At 44.5% G+C, this 18050-nt stretch overlaps 1 protein-coding gene across 1 annotated transcript; it reads right to left on the bottom strand.

The window, feature by feature from the left end:
- Nucleotides 1-2853: 2853 nt before the first annotated feature.
- Nucleotides 2854-9702, bottom strand: ABRACL (ABRA C-terminal like). The gene is made up of 3 exons (XM_060258869.1): nt 9582-9702; nt 4531-4597; nt 2854-3335 (listed from the first exon to the last, which is right to left on the bottom strand). Exons 2-3 carry the CDS (start codon nt 4589-4591, stop codon nt 3151-3153), a joined length of 246 nt encoding a protein of 81 aa, XP_060114852.1. The 5' UTR covers nt 4592-4597; nt 9582-9702; the 3' UTR covers nt 2854-3150.
- Nucleotides 9703-18050: the final 8348 nt, after the last annotated feature.

Here is an 18050-nt window from a genome sequence, read left to right as displayed (position 1 = left end):
GCCCTTCTACCTCCCAGCCATGATCTGACCCAGCCCAGCTGGGTTAGACCCATTTTAGGGAAGAAGCAAAGAAGCTACCATTCTGGCACATATGCCATGGGTTGTCTACCCCACATCCAGTCAATGGTAGCTTCATGACTCCTTTGGAAAGGATTTCCCACTCCCTACATTTGTCAGTTCAGCCAAGTTCTGAATATTAAACTGGAATACATGGTCAATCATAGGCCACCATAGTTGTTTGAAATAGGATGATTATCTCTCCAATCACATTATTGAGTCTGAAAATATCTGTCCATAGCCCTCATGATTAATAAGCAGTTGTGACAGAGCATCTAGCGAGGTGTGAGGCAAAGCACCCCAGCCTTCCTGCAAAGCTTGATGTGAATAGCAGTGGGCCAGGTCCATCCTGCAGATGTTGTTAATTGGTCTCTTGGCCTGCACAGTTCTTATCACCTTCAAGGCCAGAGATGGAAGTGGGATTATTAGCTTCTCTCAAGAACCTGCAGTTGGTGTGATGGAAGGGAGAGAACTGGAAATGATGTAATCTAGATGCTTCTCTTCAAAATGTGTTCTGATTGGATGTCATCCTCACCTGATATTGCTGGGCCAAAAACTTTCAGCTAAGGCCCTGAAGGAAAGAGACTAACTGGGATTTTGACAAGAATATAAACTTAAACTAAGACCTGCTTGAATTGCAATTGCTAGCAACATAGAGAACTCCTAAGCCACAGCTTTTAACTGGTGAAAATAAGGTTTGTGCCATCTAACACAAGTACTGAAATATGTTAGATAGTTGAGCTAGTTTTCTTGTTGCATGATTTTATAGTGGGTTGACTACAGATTAACTTTTGTGTTAATTAAAGATTGAAGTAAACTTTATAAACATTTTTTAAAAATAAACTGGTCTGGTGACTTGTGTACAACTGTCTTGGGGACCCATGGGGCTCAGCCTTGAACTCCTGATATGAGTTTATATGTTTTCCCAGTTTTCAAATGTTGGTGCCTTCAGGTGAGAATGACATCATAACACAATAAATAAGCTACACTGCGTAGTCTGTGGTCCTGTGGTCCAGATATGTCACATGAGACTGATAATATAAACTCCATGACTGCACAAAGATGTACACAGTTTTAGAGATGGTCCCCCTTTCATTTTAAGCACATGCACTAATCTTCAGCTGCAGAGCAAGCTTCAAGTTTTCAACAGAAGTCAGATTTGCACAACACTGGTAGACTGGCCCTTTCATCAGCCATGAAACATTAAAGTGAGCATTGCACCAATATGAGAACAGCTGCTTGGCTGGCAAAGGCACCACCCTGCCTGCTCAGAACTCTTTGTAAAGGTGTGTGATTTTTAAAATTTTATCTGAAAGAAGGCCAGATGAAAACAAAAACAGAGCAGTAGAAAAGAGTCCAATAGCACTTTAAAGATTAACAAAATTTGTGCAAAATATGAGCTTTCATGAGACACTGCTCACTCACTTCTTCACATACAGCTAGAATGTGAGTCCATTTGTCCTATATCCTGGAGAGTGGAGTGATTTCAGATGCCAAATGGCATTAGCAGGCAAATGACAATCGCAGATGAATGACAATAACAGGCATGATTGGATTAGGTGTGATATGCAGAGGGATAGTATGTGTGGAGATGCCAGCCTTGGCAATGAGCCAGGAAATCTAGGTCTCAATTCCATCCAGGAGGATGCATTGTTTTGAGCTTTATTATCATTCATTTCATTTATTCAATTTATATCCCACCCTTCCCACAAAGCAGGCTCAGGGCAAGTTCCATCAGTAAGTCATACAGGTAAGGTAAAACACTTAAAAACAATATAAACTGCTAAAAATACAAACAAAAACTTAAAACCAGACTGAAAAAGCAGGATGTTATCAGTTGTAATTCAGTGAAGAAATTTCAAAGGGAGATTAAAAAGACAGACTGCTGAATTGCTACTGATACTGAAGCTCAAGACAATGCATCCACCTGGATTGAACTGAGACCTATGTTTCATGTCTCATTACCAATGCTGATTTTTCCATGCCTACTACCTCACTGCATATCATACCTAATCCAATCATGCCTGCTATTTATCATTCATCTGCTATTGCCATTTGGCATCTGAAATCACTCCACTCTCCAAGACGTAGGAGACGGACTTACATTCTAGCTGTACCTGACGAAGTGAGCAGTGACTCAAGAAAGCTCACATCGTGCCACAGATTTTGTTAGTCTAGGTGCTATTGGACTCTCGCTCTTTTCTGCTGCTACAAACAGACTAACATGATTACCCATCTTGATCTGAAAACAGTAAACAGCCCACTGCGATGAGAAAACAGTGGGTTTGATCAGATGAAAAATTTGCCAGGGCGGTCTTCTGGCTTTGAGAAATCTGGTGCTCTTTGAGGCATACCACAGCAATCCCACAGTTTATGCCCTGCTGCTGGGAGTAGTACAGACCGCACATTCACACTGCTCTTGCATGTGCTCAGCACATGCATTGTATGCCCTGTTCAGATGGCCAGGAAACGTGACAATATGCATTTTGGAGATTTGCTACTGGGAAGTTCCCAGTGGCTCTTTAATCCAATCCCAGCCCATCCTATGACAAGGTAAGGCTGAGTGGGCCATGGGGGTCAGATGTGCATGTGTGAATGTGCACATTAAATCCAGGGGTGGCTATGGTGGATCAAATCCACCATGTGATCGCACCCAGTATATATGTTTAAAATGCAATTACTGCATTGGAGCTTTGGGTATTTCCATCACTCTTGTTCTACATTCATTTTGCCTGCAAATTTAGAACAGCTCAGTTACCTGCAGGGACACAAATGAAAAGAAGACAAAAACATAAATATAATTAAGTGGTTTTTATACCTTTGTAGCAGACTCTAGCTTGCAAGTTCTGATAATTTATTGGAAAGATCAGACAATACTTCTGACATTTTAAAATGGTTACCTGAGACAAAACAGGAGATTGGCACATCTTGGTCCCCAACAGTCATTTTGCAAACAATTTATTCACAAAAGTTTACTTTCTCAAACAGGAAAGTCTCATTTCAGCTAGAAAGATATAAATACATCTTCATGCATATTTGCCTTAATCTATTCATTTACCTGAAAAAAATGTAGTAATGACAAAAAAATCTGAGTTAATCCTGCAGTAATAAAATTTCAATATTGTCATGAACTCCTTGTAAAAGCAGCTCTCCAGGATAACTAACGATCTTTCTTCGTTTTGCAGCTTTAAGAGTACCCACTAATGCTTCAAAAAGGTTGGCACATTTTTCATCAGCAAAGAGTACACCAAACTTCACACTCAACATCCCATCAGCATCTAAAGAAAAGAAAGAGTATTACAATACAGAAATAATGCTTCCTATGCAAAAAAAAAAAAAGGGATTTTAAATAATATCAAGATCAGAAATCCAGAAAAAGCTATTCATGATTAGCTGACAGTGTGATCCTATCCTGCATTATTCCTGCTGGGTGGAGCAGGATTTCTGTTACACTGGTAGAACTCAAAAATACACCACTGTACAGAATTTATACCACTGCTGGGCTATTGGTAGCAAAGACCTTTTACCAGAAGATTACTGGCCACTTAAGACATGTGTTGCTCCTGTGTCTTATTGCAGCGCAGACAGGTAGCGATGTAACAGTTATAGCAGCCTTCAACCATGAGGATACAGTTACTATAGTAGATGATTATGTTCAACTTTTCCCAAAGGAAGACCACAAAGTTTGGAATTCCTTTGTTTGTGAACACCATATATTTTCAGGTGAGATAACAAATCAGCATCCAATCTTAATGGTGCGTGTCCAGGATCTCTTGAAATATTGTGGAGGATTATGGAATACTTTGCAGATCACGCAACATAGATGCTTTCAGTGGCAACAAATTTGGCACTGCTGAAATTGCCAATGATCTTTCCTTATGATGTTTGAAAATCAAACATATGGACAACTTTTTTTACCATCAGATCACAGCCAAGCAACCCCAGTCTCATCAGATCTCAGAAGCTAAGCAGGGCCAACCCTGGCAAGTACTTGGAAGGGAGATCTCCAAAGGAATATCAGGTCAGGGTGCAGAGGCAGGCACATAAAGCCACCTCTCTGAAAATGCCCAGGCCCCAGTAGGGGTCACTGAAGCCACCATAACTTCCAGGCACACAAGCACACATACATCCACATTCACACATCTACAAAAATACAGCAGCAGCAGCAGCAGAAGTCACGTCTGATTTACAGCTACCCTGTAGGATATTCCAGCCAAGAGACATTCAGTGATGGTTTGTCATTGCCTGCCTCTGATAGCAACCCTAGTCTTCCTTGGAGGTCTCCCATCCAAATAGTAACCAAGGCCAACCCCCTGCTTAGCTTCTGAGGTCTGATGCTTGCTTGGGCCACTCAGGTCAGAGCAGACAAATCTTTACTAATATGTAAAGAAAAAGAGTATGGTTTGAGAATGAGCCAGGTATTTGCCTAATATTTTGCTGCTATTTGTAAACCACAAAAATCTTATTACTTACTTCGGGTCCCCAGCCGCTGAATCTCTTCAACTAAAAGACTGATTTCATGTTCAACGTTCATTGTTGCCTACAAATGAATTGTTATTTAATAAGTTATTACTTGCTTTGCTCAATCTTCTTTCGTCTCTGTTCTGTCCCAGCTGAGACTGAAACCCAAAGAAGCAATCCACAGAGCATATAACAGAGCATGCAGAGCTTTCCTCTGAAGTTTGTTTTTTGAAGCTGCTCCCTCTCCCAAAGAGGCAAGCCACCATTCAGTTTCCCAAGCAGCTTGCCCCTTTGGGGAGCTGCTGAGAAAACTGCAAAGGAAACAAATTAAGTATGTGGTTCTCTTATTCACACAAAATTTGATTATTCATACCGCAACCTATCATTTTAAAGAACGTACCATAAAATACAGTTGTCTTGCATATTTTGTTAACATGTTAATTTCTTTCATATATTTAATTAACTCTTCAGAATGTTTACCAAAAACATGGTTTGTAATATTTTTAAATGAAATGGTCTAGGAATATAACATAAAAATGTTTTCTATAGCATCACATCTTAATTTGTTTTCTACAATATCACTTCTGATGAAAGCAACTTTGTCCTAAAAAATATTTGCCATTCATGAACACAAATTTGTAAGGATCTCCTCTTCCTAAGGAAGAAAAAAAAAACCTGACTAGTTTGCAGGGTGTATAAGGGCTGTTTATTATAATACAAGTTGAGAGTCAGTTTGGTGAAGTGGTTAAATGCGCAGACTCTTATCTGGGAGAACCGGGTTTGATTCCCCACTCCTCCACTTGTACCTGCTGGAATGGTCTTGGGTCATCCTTAGCTCTGGCAGAGGTTGTCTTTGAAAGGGTAGCTGCTGTGAGAGCCCTCTCAGCCCCACCCACCTCACAGGGTGTCTGTTGTGCGGCGGGGGAGGGAAGTAAAGAAGATTGTGACTGCTCTGAGATTCAGAGTATAGGGCAGGATATAAATCCAATATCATCTTCTTCAGATAGACACACAGTGTGTGTGTTAGGGGAGGATTAAAATGGCTGAAACTGCAGTAGCTCATACTTTTCTTAGTAACTACTTCCGTATAGTTTGTCCAAGAAGAGCAGCCATTGAATCATAGGGTTGCCAGGTCCGACAAGAAATATCTGGGGACTTTGGGGGTGGAGCCAGAAGCAAGGGTGTGACAACCACAATTGAACTTTGAAGGAGTTCTGGCCATCACATTTAAAAGGACCACACACTTTTTAAATGCCTTCCCTCAAGGTTTTATAGGAAAAGCCCAAGCCCAGGAGGAGTTCATTCGCATGTTAGGCTACACCCCCTGATGTCACCATTGTTTCACACAGGACTTTTTTGTAGAAAATGCCCAGCAGGAACTCATTTGCATACTAGGTCACACATCCTGATGTCAAAGCAGTCGGAACTGCGTTCCTGTGCTTTCCTGCTCAAAAAAAAAAGCCCTGCCTTTCTCCATTTGGAAATAATGAAGGATAGGAGCATCTTCTTTGGGGTCTCATAGAATTGGACCCACTGGTCTAATCTTTTTGAAACTCTGGGGGGTGTTTGGAGGAGAAGCACTGGATGTTTACTGAAAATTTGGTACCTCAAAAAACAGCCCCCCCAAGAGCCCCAGATACCCATAGATCAATTCTCCATTATACCCTATGGGAATTGGTCTCCATAGGATCAGGGCCGGCATGTGGGAGTCAGCAACCTAGGCAATTGCCTAGGGTGCCAGCTCCCAGCAAGGGTGGGGGTGGGTGCTCCCTCCCTGCTCGCACTGTCCCTGAGCCTCCAACTGGACGGTGAGGGGTCGGAGGAGCTCCCCCAGCTCCTCAGCGCCCAGAAAGAATGGCACTTCCAGTCCTCGGTGCCCTCTGAACTTGGAGAGCACTGAGGAGTGGAAACGCAGCATGTTCTTTCTGGGTGCTGAGGGATTGGAGGAGCTCCCTTGGCCCCTCAGCACCCAGAAAGAATGGTGCTTCCAGTCCTCTGTGCCCTCCGAACTTGGAGACCGCTGAGGAGTGGAAGTGTGGTGTGTTCTTTCTGGGTGCTGAAGGGTCAAAGGAGCTCCCCCGGCCTCTCAGCGTCCAGAAACTAAGTGCCCAATGTGATGATGTCACCTGTGGGTGCTGTTATCATGTCCCCCATTTGTGCTAAAACTTCTTCTGGTGGGGTGGGCATGCATTGGGTTTCTGTCTCGGGTGGCAGAACCCCATCTGCCAGGCCTGCATAGGATATAATAGAGTGCCCCACAGACATTTCCCCCCCACACACACTTTCTGATAACCCTCAAGCAAGGGGAGGGCCTCCAAACCAGGAGGCCTCCAAATGTACATGACTGAAATGTATGCAGGGCAGGTATAATTAGGTACCCCTGTACAGGTATTGGCACCCAGGTATGTAATATATTGTAAATGCCAACTACAGATCTGAGGGTATAAATGGTTGCTTTCTTCAGGCCTGGTCTGCATTAGGAAAGAGTCATTATGAGAACAGTATTTATCTGTCTTCATGAATAGTGTGTGCATGTATGTAAATCTACATTGTTCCAGGTACACCAGTGTAGTGTGGAGGTTAAATGTATTCAAACAGAATCTGGAAGACCCAGATATGAATCCCCAATTGTGCCATGGAAGCTCACTAGGGCCACTTACTTTCTCTCAGCCTAATCTACCTCACAGAGTTGTTGTGAAAATAAAATGGAGGAGAGAATGATGTAAGCAGCTTTTGGTCCCTGTTGGAGAGAACAGCAGGGTATAAATTGGTGTATACACAGAGTATTCATATTTTCATGCAATATGTACAGCTTTTCAAACTCTGAGAGTTTAGATTTTAAGATCATTATATCACAGTACATTTAAATTATTTCACATTACATTTATGGTAACTTTGCTGTAGCAATGTAGTAATAGTGCGCATTTCACCATGCACTTTATATAGTTTTCATCATCTTGTCAGTACAAACCTTTATGATCATTTGGTCTGAGATGGAGAAATTGACCTATTTAGTACTAAATTTATGTACACAAATAGTTCACAGTGTGAAGATAACAATGACCACATGAAGCAATGTAAAAGCTGTCAGAACATGATTTCAATAATATGTAAACCGGTATAGAAAAATTATAGATGGTTGAGGAATCATGTGAATTGGTACCCTGCCACTAGTAACATTATATACATTATGTGGCAGAAATTCTGAGTTGGACATTAAATATACAATAAGGAGCAGTCACTAATTGTGGCTTTCTGTTTAGTGAACAGAAAACCATGTTTAGTGTTTAGTGAACCATGTTTCTGTTTAGTGAACCATGTTTTCAAAGGCATGTTTGTCTCATTTACATGCTGCACATTTAGGTGTGCCCTTTAAGAAGCTATGTGCTGGGTACCCACTTGGAACGATACATTAAAAAGGACAGAACTCAGTTATACCATAAACAGACAAAGACAGCAATGTTTCAGCAGAACCACCTCTTCAAAATGTGCCTAAGCCAAAAGGCAAGGCAATATCAGAATTCCAGTCATATTGACCTGTGGAATCCAGTTACCTCTTCACCACTTGAAAGCTTGTTTCTAATTAGTATGCTAATAAAATCATTACTACTGTACAAGAAATCATATATATTCTCATAACTGAACCCATAAACAGGACTTAACAAACATTCAAGACCTATTTTAAGGATTAAGCCACAAAGTATTACATAGGAGCATCCGCATGATCACCTTGAAATTCAAAATTTCAAATGGGAAGCAGTTCCAGTAGTCTGAAAAATGTAGAGAGACAACCATTTCTTCAAAAAACCTCGACATGTTTTTCATAGAGCCAAATTCTATGTGAGAAAATAATCCTGTCTCTACTGTTACAATAGTCATGTCATAAACATAAATATATCCCTTGTTTCAGGATGGAACAGTTAAAAAAAAAATTACCCAAGTATACTTCAACTGTCAAATTAATCCAGTGTGAAATAGATTCTCTAATGATGGCTGGCCTCCCCTGCTAAGAAAGAATTTGTCAGAGACATGCTAAAACCAATGCATATTCAGGTTCCTATCACAGGTGAGAAGGGAAATCGGTTTTTTTGCACTACAGGCTTATAGCCACCTTTAAAGCATTGCTGTGCAAACAAGTAGGAAGAGCGCATGAGTAATTTCCTTCCTGAACTGCACCAAACCTAATTTGGTCATGGCGCTTCAAGGCACGGAGGTCTGAGAAGCCAAACAAGCCCCACTCGACTGGGTGGTATTCTTTTCCTCCTGCTTCTCGGAGCACCACAGTTTCCTTGCAAGCTACTCCACGGGATTCACAAATAGCTTTGGTCTCTGGAACTCCCACATGCCACACGTTTTTCATCGCACACAAGCCGGGTGTCAGCAGCACAATAAGAAAGCCTGTCTTGAGTACTTGCAGAGGAGGAGAACGGGGAGGAGACGTGTGAACTGCTGGCATGGAAACAATTAGAGGGACGCACGGAGAGAAGCGGCAGCGCAGCCCATTTTGAATCCCGTTTGTTTGGATGAAAGTCTCATTCATTTCAGCCAGGCGTACCTCTAAGCAGTCATGCCTTGCGATGCAGGCGCTGGGAGATTTACTGGGCTATGTTGAATCCCCAGAAGTCTCTTTTAAGGCTCGGGAGAACATATGGGAAGCCATAACGCAATGCCAAAATTACCTGGCGCAAACGCTCCCCCAATACACTAATAGCAAAGGGTTGCCGTAGACAGGGGTTGTTTTTTTTTTTAAATCTCCACGCGGATTCATTTAAAGCACGCTACTGGTTCCTCCCTATTCCCAACCGCGTGCAGTGTCACATGGGAGCCTGGTGCGGAAATCCCGGATTTTACTGCCTCCGTTTGCATCAGAGCCATGGGAGAGCACCACCCCCTCCAAAGGAGACACCGGCTTGCATCGAGGAACGTCAGAGCCCTCATCAGACTTCAGTCGGCGTCTCCCTGCCCTTCCCCAAGCGAGCCCACATCAGATCTTCCCGCTAGCCCGAGCCGCCCCCTCTCCATCCTCCTGGCTCAGCTCTGCCTGCTGGGCGCCGTCAACTCACCTCTCTTTGCTTTGGCAGAACGGACGGTTGACAAGGGAGCCGCTTGCAGACGCGAAGTCCAGGAAGAAGTGCGGCAGGGAGGGAGTGTCAGAAGGCGGAGAGCCGCTGCGGAGGTGGGGGGAAGTAGACTGAAAGTGAAGGCAAGCCTGCACGGGAGCAGGAAAGAAAGACTTGGGCTGCAGTCACACATGCTAAATAATGCAGTTTCAATCCACTTTCAGTGCACTTTCAAACTGGATTTTGGCAGTCCACACAGTAAAAACCAGTTTGAAAATGTACTGAAAGTGGATTGAAACTGCATTATTTAGCATGTGTGATCACAGCCTTGTTGTTGGTCAGATTCGCCTTTGCGGTGTTTTCTGAAAAAGGCGCTCACGTTCTCGCAAGTGACGTGAAGACCTACGTCGTCCAAGGGACACGTATTTACTGCTTGAGGACTAGTCTCAAGCGGTGACCGGCACAACAGGAACTGTGATGTCGTCTCTCTCAACAGCAACTCTTCCCCATCCCCCATAGGTAGCTTGCACCTTGAGCTACTTTTTGATGTATATGCAACATTATGCCCAGTAAATCAGTTGGTCTTTAAGATATCACAGGACTGTACACGCATACAAAGAAGGGTTGGATTTTATACCCTGTTGTTCTCTACCCTAAAGCAGCCCTGGATTAACCATTAAGCAAAATAAGCATGTGGTTAGGTCACCAAGGTAAAGGGGAGGGGAGGGACACCCAGGGTTGGTTTTTTTTTTAAATTTTTGCCTCTATTGTTTGCTGCTATTTAGTATTAATTTTTTAAAAAAAGTTTATATTTAATATAGTTGTGGGGGATGGCCTGGAAGACAACTGAATTTTTAATCTCTTACTTCAGCATTTATTGAGTCTTAATAGCTTCTTGTCAGTTAAGCAGTCGAAGGAATGAGGGGCACCTGTGTTGGGCCATGTTTGGGGCATCAATTGGCCTTAATTTGGCCCTGCCCAAGGAACTGCTCACAACCACTTTCCCTTCCTCTTCCCACATTCCATAAAAGGTGTTCTCTCCTAATACAAAGGGCCTTTTCAGATACATCTCTATGGTTTATTTATTGAAAACATTTTTATGCCCCCTTTTCACCCTATCTGGGTTCCCAAGATGGTGCACATAAAAACATTTAAACAATTAAAAACATTTAAAATTATAAAATGATTCAGTGAAAACACAAACAAACAATACCAGAACCAGGAGGGAGGGCCAATACTGGTATACTAAATGAAACACTGGAAGAAGACACCGATAAAGAGGCTGATGAGTCTCCCTGGGGAGGGAGTTCCAAAGTTTTGGTGCCACAACCAAGCCAGTCCTTTCTTAAGGAAACGACACACACCCTTCCTCTAGCCTTTGATGGTGCATGGAAAGCAGGGCCTCCAAAGATGAAAAGAGTAAATGGGTATGTACATACGGGAGAAGTTGGTCCTTGAGGTATGTACATAAGGAAGAAGTTGGTACATTGGTCACCAGCACCTTGAATAGAGCCTAGAAGCAAACTGGAATAAGACTGGAGTGATGCAGTCCCCATCAGGGGTTTGTTTGGTGTGTTTTTTTTAGCAGGAACGCAGTTCTGGCTGGCTTGGGGTCTGGGGGTGTAGCCTAATATGTAAATGAGTTCTTGCTGGAAAGAAAAAGCCGTTTGTGAAAGAATGGAGACTAATATGCAAATGAGTTTTTGCTGGGCTTTTTCTACAAAAAAAAGCCCTGGTCCCCATGACCCATTCCAGTTAATATTCTGGCTGCAGCATTCTTTACAGAATGCAGCTTCCAGGGCAGACTCATGTGAAGGACACTGCAGTAATCTAATCTAGATGTTACCAGAGCACAGTGGCAAATTCTTTTCCACCCAGAAAGGTTGGAAAAGGGATTATTTATGTTATCAAATTTTATTTTGGCTGCAATCTTAAACACAGTTCTTTGAGCACAAGCTCCACTGCACTTAATGCCTCCAGTGGCCTAATATAGGGTCCTGTGTCTCAGCAAGCCAGAAGACAAAAACTAGATTAGTACATTTTCTCAGTTAACACAAAAAACTAAGCAAAACTGCATTAATATCAAGAATGCTATATTGCTGTACAGTAGACTCAGCACTTGGCTACCAAGTTGCATAACCCCAGAATGTGATTAGCTATGAAAGATATGTATATTAGGGTATATTAGCTCAGCACAATGAGAAAAAAAGTGCTTCAGATTAATAATAACTAAAAACGAAAGGCGGAGGGCGGGATGTGATGACACGTGTACCCATTCCAAGTTACAAGAGGCGGTTGCAAATCTGAATGCTCACCACATAAAAACAAACAATCAAAAATCCTCTGCATTTGAAAAACAAATATCAGAAGAGATTACCCTAGCTGTTTCCCTGACATACCGGCAGTATACATGCAAGGTTGCTGTTTTTTTTAATGTGAGGTACACTTAAGTATATGATTGACTACACAAGGAGGGGTTCAGCTCAAGAAAGATTGTTGTATATGTGCTTAGAATCCTATCTATAAGCTGGAATTCTTGCCTGGCTCATTGGGGCTTGAAGGACTGAGTTTGGGGACTCAGGGACAATAGGCAGTAGGATCCAAATTCCTGCTGCCCTGCTCCAATCAAGAGCCCCCGGCTGGTTTGAATGTCCAATCACAGACAGCACGGGAACTTTTGGCGTGTATATAGTTGCCCCTGTGGCTCCAGTCTTCAGTCTTTTTAAGGCAGCGCTATACCATGCTGTATTCAATAAAAGAGCTATGTTCACTACCACCTCACCTCATCATTGCATAGAACCCACTATAGTAGGTCTATATAGCGACTTGGACCCAGAAGTGTTTGATTATAGGGCATAGCCACCAATTGTGATAAAATGTAGAGCGAATACCACATCCCTTAGTGCAGATGGGAGACAGGACTTTCAGAAAAGGGCGATTGGCATCAAAGGGGCCAGGGTAGTCAAGGTACAATATCGGAAATTTTCAGGGAACCTTCCTTTGTTGGTGGCGGAAGGGAATCTGAGTACCCTGTTGGGCCGGGCTTGGTTTGCACCCTTGGGGATCCAGGTAGAGGGAATCCATCATGTCCCTATGAGTATGGATTTTCAGGACATTTGTGGGGAGTTCGCATCCATTTTCGATGGGACTCTAGGAACATACACAGGTCCCCCCATGTCGTTACAGATCAACCCCAACATGCAGCCCATACGGCTGAAGGCCCAGCGGGTACCCTTTGCCTTGAAACCCAAAATCAAGGAGGAACTAGACTGCCTCGTGGCACAAGGGGTCCTGGAGTCGGTGCCAGCGCACAATGGGAAACCCCAGCCATTTGTGACACACCAGCCCCCACTAACAAAGTCAAATTACAAGCATTCCTCGGTTTGCTCAACTATTACCATGCCTTCCTTCCCCACAAGGCGGTGGTAGCAGAACCCTTGCATAGAGTCTTAGACAAATAGGCTCCATGGGTTTGGGGTTGCCGACAAGCAGCTGCCTTCCAGGCAGTTAAGGACCTCTTCGCTTCTAATAGCTTGCTGGCACACTTCAAGAAATGGCTGTCCGTCGTTCTGGCCTGCAATGCCTCCCCCATGGGGTGGGCGCTGTCCTGGCCCATGTGTTGCTGGATGGCAGAGAGGTCCCGGTAGCCTATTACTCCAGAACATTGCAGAAACCGGAGCACAACTATGCACAAATCGATAAGAAGGGCCTGGCAATTGTGGCGGGAGTTAAAAAATTCCATGATTACTTGTACAGCCAGCCCTTCACCATCCTTACAGACCATAAGCCCTTACCAACAAACGCCCCAGATGTTGTCACCCAGGGTACTGTGGTGGTCCATTTTCTTGGCTGGGTACCAGTATGGTCTTCAGTACAGGCCGGGGAAAGCCATGGCCCCCACACGGATGCCCTCTGGTGCCTGCCGCTGCCATCAGACAATCCAGATCCTGCCCCAGCGCACCAGATCCTGCTTCTGAAGTCCCTTCCAGACCGCCCAGTTCACGCAAAGGACATTGCATGCTGCTTGGCCAAGGATAAAATACTCTCCGGAGTTTTGAACTGGGTGTGGAGGGGAAGGCCCAAGGGCCGGGTGGGACTGGAGTTTGGGGTGTTTGCATCTCGCAGGGACGAGCTTTCTGTCCATAAGGGGTGTTTGTTATGGAGGAACAGGGTGGTGGTACCCTCGGTTTTGAGACACTGAGTCCTCACAGTGCTGCATGAAACCCACCCGGGGATCATGCGCATGAAGGCACTCGCCTGCAGTTATGTATGGTGACCTGGGATTGACAATGCAATCGAGTCCTGGGTTGCCCAATGCCAGCCCTGCCAGGAGACCTGGCTGGTGCCTCCCCGGGCTCCGGTGCAGCACTGGCAGTCCACATGAAATCCATGGTCCTGCTTGCACCTGGACCTTGCAGGGTCCTTCCAGGGACAAACGTTCTTTTTAATTGTGAACTTGCACTCGAAATGGCTGGAGGTGCTTCCGGTGGCTTCCACCTCCTCCCAGGCTGCCATCAGCAGCCTCCACCGGGTGTTCGCCACGCACAGCCTCCCGGACATACAAGTTTCGGATAACAGGACGGCCTTCATTTTGAGGGAGTTCTAGGACTTCTGCGCCCAGAAATTCATTAGGCATATCAGGTCTGCCCCCTTCCACCTGGCCACCAACGGCCAGGCCGAAAGGATGGTGCGGACGACTAAAGAATTGCTCCGCCACATCATCCATGGGGACTGAGAGGTCTGCCTTGCAGAATTCTTATCATCATAGCACATTATCCCCTCCACTACTACGGGCCACAGCCCAGCCGAACTCTTCATGGGCCACTGGTTAACCACCCTACTAGACTGGTTACATCCAGACAGAGCCCTCGATCTGCAGAAGGTTCCAGAGGTGGTCCGGGCACCTCAGGGGTTAGATACAGGGAATCGGGTTATGGCTAAGAACTATTTTTTTTGGGGGGGGGGCGCTTGGATTCTGGCAAGGGTTGCCCAGGTGCTGGGGTCCATGATGTATGAGGTTACAACGGGGGGGGGGGTCCACTATAAGGAGGCACATTGACCAGCTGAGGTTCCGTGAGGGACCTGAGGAAGAAGTTGAGGACTACAGTTCTGATGACCAGGCCGCCACTCCCACTCCTTCCCCAACGGCCATGGTTGAGGCAGAAGCCCAGGGCCCCGCCCTTCAGGTAGAGCCGGTAGTCACGGAGACCTGGGAGCCGCCGGCTGAAAGCAATATAGTGGTGGCTCCTTCACTCACTGTCGCTGCGACTGCGTCTGCTCCGCCACCCACTCTGGTGCTCAAGCAGTCCACCAGAGAGAATCACAAGCCAGCCTACCTTGAGGACTACGTCAGCTAGGCTTGTGAACATGGGGGGAAGGGATGTTATGTGCTTAGAATCCTATCTATAAGCTGGAATTCTTGCCTGGCTCATTGGGGCTTGAAGGACTGAGTTTGGGGACTCAGGGACAATAGGCAGTAGGATCCAAATTCCTGCTGCCCTGCTCCAATCAAGAGCCCCTGGCTGGTTTGAATGGTCCAATCACAGACAGCGCGGGAACTTTGAGTGTGTATATAGTTGGCCCTGTGGCCCCAGTCTTCAGTCTTTTTAAGGCAGCGTTATACCATGTTGTATTCAATAAAAGAGCTATGTTCATTACCACCTCACCTCATCATTGCATAGAACCCACTATATTCTAAAGGCATAACTGTTTTCATCTCTTAGAGCCAAGCTAGCAGCTTATCTTGGCTTCTTTTTTGCTTCTTGTGCACATGTACCATGCAGTTCTGGATATCCAAAAATCTCTTCTCAAAACCAGTTGTAGCTATATTGTAATGTACACTATCCTTCCAGCCTTCACGGTTCTTTATCCATAGCTGTATATTCTTTCTTATCCTCTTCCATGGTGATCTTTAAATCAAAAGAAGCCTCAGTTGTGAAGCAGAGGAAGTGGTGGTGACATTATTTTATTTATTTATTTACTTTAAATTTATATGCCACCCACTCCATGCAGACTCTGGGCAGCTCACAGTCATAATACAACAATAACAATACCTTATAATTATAAAATCAAAACACATAAACAATTTATAATTTAAACTTAAAAATGGTGCTATAAAATTTCCTACATAGGAAGTCCAGCTTCATTTTGGTTCTTAATTCTCTGTAATTGCTCTATTAGGTGTCTTATAGATGGATGGTAGTATTCAGCAACATAACAGTAGCAGCTCCTCCCGCATTAGTTATTGTAGGCCTGCCAAAAAAGGTCGGTTTTACAGGCCCTGCGGAATTGGGAGAGATCCCGCAGGGCTCTTGTGGCTTCTGGGAGTGCATTCCATAAAATAGGTGCTGCCAAAGAGAAGACCCTCACCCGTGTAGAGCATAATGTGGCCTCCCTTGGTCCAGGGATGGATAACAGATGTTGACTTCCTGAACGCAGTGCTCTCTGGGGTATATATGGGGAAAGGCAGTCCCTTAGATAGACAGGTGCTTGGATATATAGGGCTTTAAAGGTCAATACCAACACTTTGAAGCAGATTCGGTACACAATAGGCAGCAAGTGCAGCTCTTTCAGTACCGGTTGAATGTGCTCCCATTAAAGGAGCCCCATTAACAACTATGCTGCAGCATTCTGCATTAGCTACAGTTTCCGAGTCAAAGGTAGCCCCATGTAGAGGGCATTACAGCATATCCTCGAGGTGACCGTAGCATGGATCACCATTGCTAAGTCACGGTGCTACAGGAAAGGGGCCAACTGCCATACCTGCCGCAGATGAAAAAAGGCAGACTTGGCAGTAGCTACCACTTGGGCCTCCATAGTCAGAGAGGGCTCCAGAAGCACTCCCAGGCTCCTGACCTTAAGGGCCAGTATCAACGGCGCCCCGTCAAAGGCCGGCAAGGAAATCTCCTTTCCTGAACCATGACTCAGATAGAGAACTTCCATCTTTGTCGGATTCAGCTTCCGTCAACTCAGCCTGAGCCAGGATGTCACGGCTTGTAATGCCAGGTCTAAGTTGTCCAAGGTGGAGTTGGACTGGCCACCCATCAACAGATAGAGCTGGATGTTATCCGCATACTGATGGCACCCAAGCCCGTACCTCCTGACAATCTGGGCAAGGGGATGCATATAGATGTTAAATAACATCACGGATAGAATTGCCCCTTGCGGCACACCACATATAAGTGGGTGTCTCTGGGATGATTCCTTCCTATCACCATCCTTTGTCCCTGACCTTGGAGGAAAGAGGCCAGCCATTGCAGGGTGGACCTCCGAATCCCCATGTCGGCAAGGCCGCTAGACAGTAGCTGATGGTCAACCGTATCGAATGCGGTTGACAGATCTAATAACAGCAGCACTGCTGAGCCGCCTCGATCCAGATGCTGCAGGAGGTCATCTATGAGGACAACCAAAACTGGCTTAGTTTTCTCCTCTCCTTGAAGATACTTAGATCTGAGCATAGTCAAAGGGCAGGAGCCAAAGAGCTTATGGCCCTTGACTTGCAGCCTAAAATAGCAAACCCAGGATATTTGTTTTCTTTGTTGTCTTGCTTACTTACATTATTGTGTTTAACATGACTGTTTTGGAAACATCTATAAGGCATTTTAGGTCAAAATGCACCATAGAAATGCCATGATAATATCCAAAAATCCAAGCAGAAAAAGAATAAAAGAAAAATGAACCAAAGAAATGGGGTTCTTGGAGCCTCCCTTTAACACGTTGAAGAATTTGCAGTGCTGAGGACTGTTATCAGAAGTCAAGCCTGTCTTTCTTTTATAGTAAACAGGAGTATTTAAAAGCCAAGAAGCTTTTAATGTGGCATAAGATATTATAGACCAGCATCCATTTCTTCAGTTACAAGGCCGGCAGAAGGAGCAGCCAGCTTCTTAAGACTGCAGCTCTGGGCAGCAAAAGCAGAAAAAAGAGCAAGCATTTAAAGCCAAACCAGTTCTTTAGGAGGAATGCTTCTTCTTAAGGTAGTATTTCTGATACATGGTTCTGGATTAATAGTTTGCCATGAACATTTTATAAGAAGCTATAATAAGGCCTATTAAACTGCTATCTGGAAATGACTACTCAACTTACTTTTGAGTAAGCATGCAAAGGATTAGAGTGCTAGGTTGGAAATACACAACTGACAGCCAGTGTTCCCTGTAAGCTGCAGAGTCTTGTGAGCAAAAATTCTACTTTGTGAGCTACTGGCATTAAAGTTGTGAGCTACTGCATAAATTAGTGTGCTCTGGGGCCATTTTTTTGCTGAGCTAAGACAAAAATGTGCGAGCTGGAGGCTAAAAATCTGTGAGCTAGCTCAGACTAGCTCAGCTTAGAGGGAACACTGCTGACAGCCTATGTGTCACAACTGATCCCTCCCTCCACTATTAGTGTCACCTAATAAGTTAAAAACTTCTCCATTATGCATATAAACTGTGTGTTATTTCCCGAGCCAAACCAGTTCTTTAGGAGGAACAGCAACAT

Source organism: Heteronotia binoei, chromosome 1 (assembly GCF_032191835.1).
Source record: "Heteronotia binoei isolate CCM8104 ecotype False Entrance Well chromosome 1, APGP_CSIRO_Hbin_v1, whole genome shotgun sequence".
In the NCBI taxonomy this organism is placed as follows: Eukaryota; Metazoa; Chordata; class Lepidosauria; order Squamata; family Gekkonidae; genus Heteronotia; species Heteronotia binoei.
Note: the sequence above shows the minus strand (reverse complement) of the source record. Positions and strands in the feature narration are given on the sequence as shown.